Genomic DNA, 9420 nt, shown 5'->3' on the forward strand with positions numbered 1-9420 from the left:
AGCAAGAAGGTGCCCCCTGAGCCTCCTTTTCTCCAGGCTGAGCCCCCCCTGCTCCCTCAGCTGCTCCTTGTCAAACCTGTGCTCCAGACCCTTCCCCAGCTCCATTCCCTTCTCTGGATATACTTCAACTTCATGACAAAAAGCATCAACAAAACCGTGCAGACCTGGTTTTTTGTTTCAGAAATAGGACTCAGAGCTACACAGTTTGATCCTTTTGCCATGGTTTGATTCTTCTGCCACATCTTTTGCCACCCACTCAAATTCATGGACAAAGCAGCAAAGAGTCATCTCTTTGCTGCTTATCAAGAGCCAAAAAAGAGGCCAACAAAAACACGTGGACTAAAACACTCTGTAGAAGCAGAGAACAACTCTGAGAGTTGTGGAACAGCTCTGCAAGTCACCCACACATTTCCAAAAAGTAGCAAACAAAGCCTTGTGACCTCTAGCATTACCATGTGTCCCCTTGACAAAACCACTGCAAAATCCAACAGGTAAAGCTTCCCATACAAGCAGCCCAGTGCCCACATGGATGCACCATACTTTTGGTCACCTGACGGAATTTCTCCTGGGTTTCTGCTTTCTCTTCTTCCAGTGTCCTAAGCTCTAACCACAGCTTCTCCTGTTGCTCCTCTGCTTCCTTCAGCAGTTGCTCTAGCTTGGCTTTCTCTGCACAGAGCTCTTTGTTTGCTCCTTCACAGAAGTTCAGCTTCTCCTGCTCACAGATCTTTGCTCTCTCCATCTCACCCACTTTAGCAGACAAAACTTCCTTCTCTTGCTCTAGCTACAGCCACAGAAGCATAGAGGAAATAAAAGTAGAGGGAGAATTACTATGAAAGAATGGCTCAGACACAAAAGAAACATTGCCACAGTCAGTTGGTCAGACTGTGCCAAGGTAAGAAAGCTGAGAAGCAGCAGCAGCTGGAGACAAACAGTAACATCTCTGACAACTCACCTGCCACACATATTTGTTCAGCTGCACTTTGTCCAATGCAAGAGCTTCATTGATGCTGCTCATTTTTGCTGCTGCAGCCTGTAGATCAGCTCTTTCAGCATTCATCTTGCTCTGAGTCCCCATCAGCTCAGCCACTGACCGCTCTGCCTGGAGAGGCAAAATAACAATGGGACAAAGACAGCAAAATCCCAGACTGCAGGCAGCAACTCCACCTCCCCTGGGTGTCTTTGACTTACTCCTAGGGCAGAGCTCCCAATAAGGTCATGGGGACCAATGACCCCAAAGAGCCTGTGTGGTTGGATCACCATTTTCCAAGATGAACAACAGTGTTCCTCTCTTCTACTGCCAGACACAGCATCTCAGGTGATCTTGGTGGCACAACTCCCACTCCCACAAGTGCTGCCTAGGAATAACGTGTCCATACCTTCTCCAGAGCCATGGCAAACTCATCCTTCTCTTGCTCCAGCAGATCCTTCTGAAGCTGCAATTTCTCCAGTGTCTGTCTCTTGACAATCAGCTCGCTCTGCAATGATGAGTGCTTTTCCTCAAGTGCAGCCAAATCCTTCAGTCTGTGAGGAGGGGCAAGAGGTTTTTATAGAAAAACAGTCTAGGCTACAAGAGAGGAGCAGAAACCACTCATTCCTTCACAGTGGCCTCCTCAAGCCCAGCACTGCCAGAGAAAGCTTTAACACTTACAGGAGCTCCTGCTCTTGGCGTGCTCTCTCCATCCTGTCCTGCTGCTCTGCCTTTTCTGCCTGGGCTGACTCTTCCTTCATCTGCAGCTCAGCGTTACTCTGACGCAGACATGAGGCTTCTTGCTCCATTAATCCAAGCTGTTCCTGTAACTCTTCCCTAGTTTTCTCGAGGTTTGCACAGTCACTGCAGAGACAAGGCTCAGTCAGAAGAACAAAGAGGCCTCAAGAGTCACCGATCCCATTTCCAGCACTCCAGGCTGGAGCGGGGGGCAGTGGGCTAAGGAAGACCTTGCTCTTTCCCTCCCAAGGAAATCCTCCAGGGGGAAAGGGAAAGGAAGGCAGGATTTTGCCTTCCTTCAGTGAGAAGCAGTGGCTGGGCAGGGGCACGCAAAGAACAGAATTCAGGGAAGCTGTATGGTGAGAAGAAGGAGTCTTCTATTCCAACATGGCTGTGCATCTCCCACACAGCCTTAGGAGTCACAGTAGAGCATGAAAAACCCTGACAGGACGATGCTCATGAGCCACACATGGTAGGACAGGTGATTTCTTCACCCAGGAACCTCTGAACTCCCAGACCTGGAAGCAGATTGCCTCTGGAATGCAGGAGGAGGAAACGCTCACCTTCTGAGTGTTTCTACTAAAGACTGAAGGTGCTGTTGGTGGCTGCTGGACTTCTTGCATTTCTCCTCCAGTTGCTCAAGCCTTTGCTGCACCTCCCTGCACTTATCTTCCTGATGTCTCTGCTGCTGCAGCAGAATGTTGTTTGAGTCCTGCCTAGCAGAAAGCTCTTCTCTCAGGGCCTGCAGGAACAAGCAGGGAAGGAGCACAACTGAGCAATAAGGAGCAGGGATGGTGGCTCCAGAGAGCAGGAAAAAACAGCTAGCAGAGACAGCTCCCCTGAAGGCAAAAACTGTGCTGAGGGGGTGGGCATCAAGCAAAGAAAAACAGTAGAACAGAGCTGGGAAGACCAGCAAAGCAGTGCAGGAGCATGAGTATGAAGGTGAGAAAAAATGCCTCAAGTGGATGAGCGAAGGGAAAGGTGTCGAGCTGAGCAAGGCCTGAGCACTGAACCTGTGGCCACTGGGGTAGACACAGAAGTTCTCACCTGTGTTGCCCCTCGCATCCTTGCCAGTGCTTCCAGAACCAATCCAAAGGCATGTCCTGTATCAACAGATCTCGGAGCTGAGAAGATGTCCCCAGGGACTGCATGCTGGGAACTGTCAGTGCAGATAATGCTGACCATGCTGTCACTGTCATCTAGCACCATCTGAAAGCCCACATCCAGCTGTTAGTCTTTACACATTTTACTTGGTTTTCTTTATCTTGTTCTCCTTTTCCTCCTACTTTACCCTGGAGTCATTAAAAACTCAATTCTCTCATTTTTTCAGTCCACAAAGAAGGTTTCTCCCTGTGGCTACAAGTACTCCAGGGATTTCTGTGTACACCTCTTCACAAGTGTTTTAAGTGAACACTTACCTTCTCACAGCTGTGCAGAAGAGCTAACAACTAAACCCTCCTATATTACGAGAACTTTAGGACTAAGTTAATGTTACCCTTGAAAGTTGCAGTTCTGGGGAGATTATAACAGTCAGTGAACACAGAGGGAAGGAGCAGAGCTGATAAGTGCATCAACAGAGTCAGTGAACTTGTTGAAGAAGAACAGACTCATTGCTCAAAGAGGGTGAGGGAATTGCCCAAGAAACGCTGGAATGCAATGTCAAGTAGCACTCTCCAAAAACACAGTCCAAGAGAGACCTTAGCAGGGTGGTGAAGGCAACTTCTAATGACTCAGCTGAATTGTCACAGCAACTTACAAGCTAGAACAGGTTCTGTGTCAGAAAAGTGGTCTAAAAATTAAAAAGGCAATGGTAGTTAACACAGATAGATATTGTGTACTATCTCTAACCCCTAGGCCAGTCTGTTCCCTTCCTCAAGATCTTCAAAATCAAATTTACAGGGATGTGGTCCCTGTACCAGGTCTATACTCACCTCAGTGATATTTTTAATGAGCTTTTGAAGTAAAAGATTCTCTTCTTTGGCACTGTTAGTCAATGAAGCTGCAAATTCTTTCTCTATCCAGCTTGATTCCTGAAAACAGAGTAAAAAAAGTGTGGTCAGGGAAGAACTGCTCCCATCTGCAGCATTCCCATCCTCAGTAGCAGTCACACTGCTAAGTCTCTGCTCTAGTGATTCCAGTATATTCCTGCCCATATCTCTTCCATTTCTTCTCTGCTAAAACTAAGAGGAAGACCAAAAACTAGTTTTTATAGACTGCTATTAAACTGTCAGTTCCAAGGAACTCTGATCCCCAGAGAGCTGAAATCAGGCAGAAGAGTATTGGTGCCACCCCTAAGAGGAAGACACCTGAACTGCCTGCAGTATCTCTGCCACTGCCTGCATCTGGACTGACTCCACATCTGCCGAACACACAAGGAGTATTTTGGCAAGATGCCTGATGTTTCCATACACTGGCATCTTTACCACTGTTGCTCTTAAGGAAACCACACCTCTGTCTTCACCTGGAGAGTAAATCCTGGGCTATCTCCCAGGTAAAGGTAAAACATACTAGAATCTCCACTGTGTCGTTAAGTGTTTTCATGGTCTTCTCCTTCTCCTCGTTCTGCTTCTGAGACTGTACAAGCAAGGCTGAGAGCTCCATCACCCTGAGAAGAGAAGGTCTACGTGCCATTCCAAAAGCTTTGCACACCAGCACCTGTTAAAGAGCCAAGCAGCTCCCCAAAGCACAGCATAGCAAAGTTCAAACCAGGAAACACAGCAAAGGCAGCATTCATCTCAACAGGTTAATAGGCTTGATGTTGCAAAATGGCACTTCTTTCCCCAAACGCCTCTGCACTCAGTCTTGCAAGGAATTGTCAGCACGGAGGTGCTGAAGTGCTTATGATGGTTCTGGGCAAACTCCTCCCAACTCCTTCAGCAGTAAAAGGGCTGTACAAGAAACACAGTTCTCTTTATACTGAATTAATTTTTTTTTCATCAAGAATCAGTTAACAGCAAAAGCACTATCAGAGGCCATCTCTTTTCCAGTCTTGTCTTACTTGGAAGCATTTCTGTCAGGTAGATACCTTTTTCCATCCTTTCTGTTGAAGGTAAGAGTTTGACCAGGGACAGATACAGGGCTGTGCAGGGTTGTTATAAATGTGAGCACAGCCCATCTGTGAACCCAAGAAGCTGCCATAAAAGATAATGCAGGTAATAGCAAAGTTAAAACACCTTTACCTGTCCTGAAGCTCTTTCTTCTCCATGTCCCACCTGACTTGTAAGGCTATCACTTCCTCAGCTGTCTGGTTTATTTTTGGTTCCACTTGCTGCTCTGCCTGATCCTTCTGGACAGGTTTACCCAGAGGGATGGACTCCCTGAGCTGCACACAGGAGTTCAGGCGGGAGCAGCTCACAAGAATAGATCCAGAAAGCCTCATTTGTTCTGCCTTCAGCTCTGACAAATCTCTGAAGAGGAACCAAGAAAGAGCCAATGTTCATTCCATCATCTTTACCAGCTGATTCACTTCTGAAGCATGCAATCATACACCAGGAAATGCTGGCAGGCAAGGTGACATCTTTTCTGGGGACAAGTCATTCCTCTGACACTTGGGGGACCAGGACACATCTTGACAGCTGAGTAATGACTTTACCAGGTTGCCAAGAGTGGAGTCTGTTTTCTCCTCAGATATAAGAAGTAAGATATGGTACAGGCCAGAAGGCCACAAGCACCTCTAATTACTCTTATTATCATACTCTAATTATCATTAATACATATCAGGAATTTTACCAAGATCCCCAGCTTTTATACACTGTGTTCTTAAGTGCTCTGTTTTCATCCCCACTTGGACTTGTTAAGAGGCTCAAGACTATACCTATATAATAAAGCATTTCAGAAAGGTGGCATAAGAATCAGCCTGAAATGCTGTAATGTAAAAGCACAAACAATACAAGGACTAAATACCAGGTCAGGCAGACTCTACACAATAGGGAAAACTCATAATCAATTAAGACAAATGACTTACAATGTTAACATTAACATGTTAACTTTAACTTACAAACCAGATTTTTCCAAGTGCATGCTGACACCAGAAGGTACTATTATGGCTGCACTATTTTTCTTGGGAGAAAAGAACCTCAGAGAGCCCAAGAACAAGAAAACAATCATAAAAAGATGTATCAAACTAAGCAAAATAAATTGGACAAATGCAGTAACAGCATAAAGAAGCTATTCTTTCTCTCAGCAATGCTGGGAGAAGAATAAGTGGATACAAACTGACCAGAATAAATGTATGCTAGAAATGAAAAGTGAAAAAATATGCATTAATCATACTTCTCTTAGCAGCAGTGGAAAAAGAAAATTGGTAAGATTTTTTAAAGGCGGGTTTTTATAATTTCATAAAAGGGGCCACTCTCTATGCTGCATGCACAGCTTCAGTGAGTCTCTTTCCAGATGTCCATGCACTTCTGTGCCTGTGTTCACATACCCACACATCACCACAGTCATCACCTGCTCAGAGCCTCTGCAGTCCTCATGGCTCAAGCCCTTCAGCTTTATCTGAAGACGAGCAGCAAACAACTCTTCTGAGAACAGCCCAAAGCATGCTGAATGGCATTGCTTCTGACTGCCAAAGGAGAAATCCTACTCCTGCTGTAACCAATGCAACACTGAGGTTCAAAAAGCAGGGCTGAAAAGCAAGCAAGCCACACTTTTTCAGCAAGAGATCTCACCTCAGCTTCCACTCACCGGTCTGTGGCAGTCTTCATTTCCAGAAAATGCCGGCGGAAGGTCACCACCTGCCGCCACAGGCTGAGCAGCCGGTTGTGTTCCCCCCTTAAGTGATTGTCATAAAGCTAAACACGCAAAGACAAAAAGAAATGCCAATTCAGCCTTCACTGTCACTGTAGCATCTCTCAGACAAGAGAATAAATCAACATCAACAGGTGCCCTTTAATAATTACTCCACCAGGGCATCAAGGACTGAAGAGGTACCACAGAGGCCCAAAGCATCTGCCAAGAAGGGAACATCCACACTTCTCCCATAACAGTGGGTAGCACCAAAGCAAGCTGATTGTGATTCACCACCTCAAAGTCTCAGCAGATGAAAACAAACACAAGCCCCTCCAAGCCCAGTGCCTGGCTGATTTACAAGAGCTAGTCAGTACAGGAGGCCTGTCTTGTTCCTGTGTTGGCCACTTTCAATCTGAACACACACAGACCTCCCTGATCTCCATTGCTCAAAACAAGGATTTAGGAACTATTAAATAGAAAAGTGTTCTTGTGACTGCCCTAGAGTGCCCAGCTCTGTCTTCACAACTGAGCAATGCAGCCACATAAGGTGGGCATCTCCTCACAGCATCCTCCGCTCACACTCCTGTCTGGCACCAGTACATCCTCCGTAGAGCCACAGCTTCCACACAGCAAGTTGTCCATGCCAGGAACAAAATTCCCAGCTGGCATCACAGCTGGCATTCCCAAAGCCTATCCTCACCTCACGTTCACTGCGCCATTCACTCTCCTTCAACTCCAGCTCCTCCCGGGCCCTCATCCAATCCGCCGTCAGCTTCCCAACATCTTCTCTGAGGGCAGAATTGACCTCGTTGGCTTTATCAAGGTGCTCCCGCAGGAGAGTGTTCACTTCTGCCAGATTCTCACACCTTGAAAAGAGAGAGAAACAACAATGAGGTCACTGAACAACAGCTATCCATCATCCCTATGATTTTCCAGCTTCCTCAACACTGATTTTTTTTTTGTCTGAGAGGCAGTAAAAGCACTTTACAGGGTTAATGAAGATCTCTCTGTGATAAAAACATCATTTGCTTCTCTATGCTTTGAGCCTTCAATTTTCATGCATGATTCTGCTTTCCCCTTCAACCTTAACAATGACCACAGGTAAGAATTTTCTCCCTCTCCCTGCTGATGGTCACTGGATGTATCACCTTTCTAGCACTGTCCAGAGTCGTTCATCTACAGAACCACGGAACAATTTAGGCTGGAAAGGGACCTTTCACACAGAACACACACACCACCTCCCCACTAAAAGCAGAGCCATTCAGCACACAGCACTATTACTGCACCACAGAAAGCAGATTGTGGACCTTTCTCCTGTCAAAGTAGCTTGCCCAACTGCTTCCCTTGGGGAGACCAGGTAGCACTGACAGGTTTTCCCTCACTTCCACGAGCAGCCAGGATACCAAGTATGAAGAAATTCTTCTTCCTTGTACCTTTGCTGCTCCTCTTCCACCTGAAGCAGTGCTTTCTCCAGGCTGTAGTCTGCTGTGGCTTTCCACCTGCCTGGAAGGGATCCCTTTAAGAAGAAAGGAAATGTTCAGTCAAATGATGGCGTTTCCTTCACCACTGTCAGCATCTACCATTTTCCTGTCCGTTTTTTGGGTATCTCAGGAGCTCTAACAGGTGCAACATGGCTTCTTCCAGGTGTAACAGTGTTGTGACTACATGGAAGAGGGAGGAAAAGGGTGTTAGTGTGAGTAGCTCTCCTCACTCTGCCAAAGCTATGTGTTCTCAGTTCATGAACTCAAGTTCATGACTTGGACTTGATGCCTGGGAATACTCTTCTATTCTTCCACCCTTTGGCTTCTAGGTTTACTTTAGCCATGAAGCAGAAAGAAAAGCATAGAGCCAGTTCTGTATGTTGACCACCAGCTTTCCTGATTCCCAAAAAGTTGTTTCAACTTTACAGGACAGCTGTATCATGTAACATGCAGCACAGTCCTCTCCTGAGACCCACAAAAAATGTAACTCCAATGAAGCACTATTTAACAAAATTAAAATCCTCAGCTGGGTATCCTGGACTACTAACTGCTCTAAGAATTGCAACTGGACGAAACACTAATGGTAAAACTCACAGACAATCACAGAAAAATCCTCAGACAGTAAAAGTCTGCTTTCCTCTCCTTCGTTTGTGGAGGGTTTTTATTAGTCAGCATTTGGGAACATTAGATACACCCTTTTTAGTTCACAACCTGCACACTCACCCCGCCAGCTTTCACCTGCTGCTCCAACACTCGACACCAGGTCTGGTATTGCAGTACCTGAATGGATACAGAGAATGAAGATGAGAGAAGCAGCTTGTAATATACTCTGCTCACCCCACATTAACTTTTCTCTGAGTCCGTCCAGCACAAGCACAGTGATGCTGATACACTCAACAAGAAGCCATTGCAATATTGGGAAGCTTCACTTTAATATGACAGAGATTAGGGCGGGCTATCTTTCACACGTAGCACTGCTCACCTGGGACAGCAGCAGCAAGCAGAACGATGGGACAGGTGTGGGCAGCTCTACCTGACCCACGGCCCCCACGTACCCCGAGCCAACGTTCAAGGTGGGGTTCTTGAAGCGACCGAAATGAGTTTTCAAACTTGCTCTGCAAGCAAACCGGACCGACTCCAGCCCGGGACAAGCCCTGCTAACGGGGCCGAACAGCAGCGATGCTGCGGGCACCGAGCTCAGGAAGGGTCGGCAGTGACACGGCGGCGGGACGGGGGCTGCCGCGGCCTCCCCGCCCCGAGCTCGGCACCGCCCGCCCGGGGAGGCCCCGCGGGCTCCCGCCGAGTGCCTCCGGCAGCGCGGGCGGTCCTGCACTCGCTCCCCGCCGCCGGGCACCGCCCGCTCCTCACCTCGTCCTGCAGCTGCCGCACCAGCCCCGCCTGCCGCTGCTGCGCCTCCTCCGCGCTCCGCAGCCTCCGCCGCAGCGAGTCCGGGCTCCGCTCCCCGCTGCCCGCGCTGCCCGCCATGGCAGGCCCTGCCCAGCT

At 47.6% G+C, this 9420-nt stretch overlaps 1 protein-coding gene across 1 annotated transcript in view; it reads right to left on the reverse strand.

The window, feature by feature from the left end:
- CEP250 (centrosomal protein 250) overlaps window positions 1-9413 on the reverse strand; it is a 27155-nt gene extending 17742 nt beyond the window's left edge. Inside the window, exons 1-14 of the mRNA XM_033519177.1 lie at window positions 9286-9413; window positions 8641-8697; window positions 7870-7952; window positions 7137-7302; window positions 6392-6498; window positions 4885-5112; window positions 4214-4310; window positions 3637-3735; window positions 2753-2914; window positions 2269-2447; window positions 1649-1831; window positions 1377-1521; window positions 953-1099; window positions 453-781 (exon numbers count right to left, since the gene is read on the reverse strand). Of these exons, the coding sequence (XP_033375068.1) occupies window positions 453-781; window positions 953-1099; window positions 1377-1521; window positions 1649-1831; window positions 2269-2447; window positions 2753-2914; window positions 3637-3735; window positions 4214-4310; window positions 4885-5112; window positions 6392-6498; window positions 7137-7302; window positions 7870-7952; window positions 8641-8697; window positions 9286-9402 (2099 nt within the window). The 5' untranslated portion in view covers window positions 9403-9413. The remainder of the gene's footprint in view (window positions 1-452; window positions 782-952; window positions 1100-1376; window positions 1522-1648; window positions 1832-2268; window positions 2448-2752; window positions 2915-3636; window positions 3736-4213; window positions 4311-4884; window positions 5113-6391; window positions 6499-7136; window positions 7303-7869; window positions 7953-8640; window positions 8698-9285) is intronic.
- Between the last annotated feature and the right edge of the window lie 7 nt (window positions 9414-9420).

This window comes from Parus major, chromosome 20 (assembly GCF_001522545.3).
Source record: "Parus major isolate Abel chromosome 20, Parus_major1.1, whole genome shotgun sequence".
Lineage (NCBI taxonomy): Eukaryota > Metazoa > Chordata > Aves > Passeriformes > Paridae > Parus > Parus major.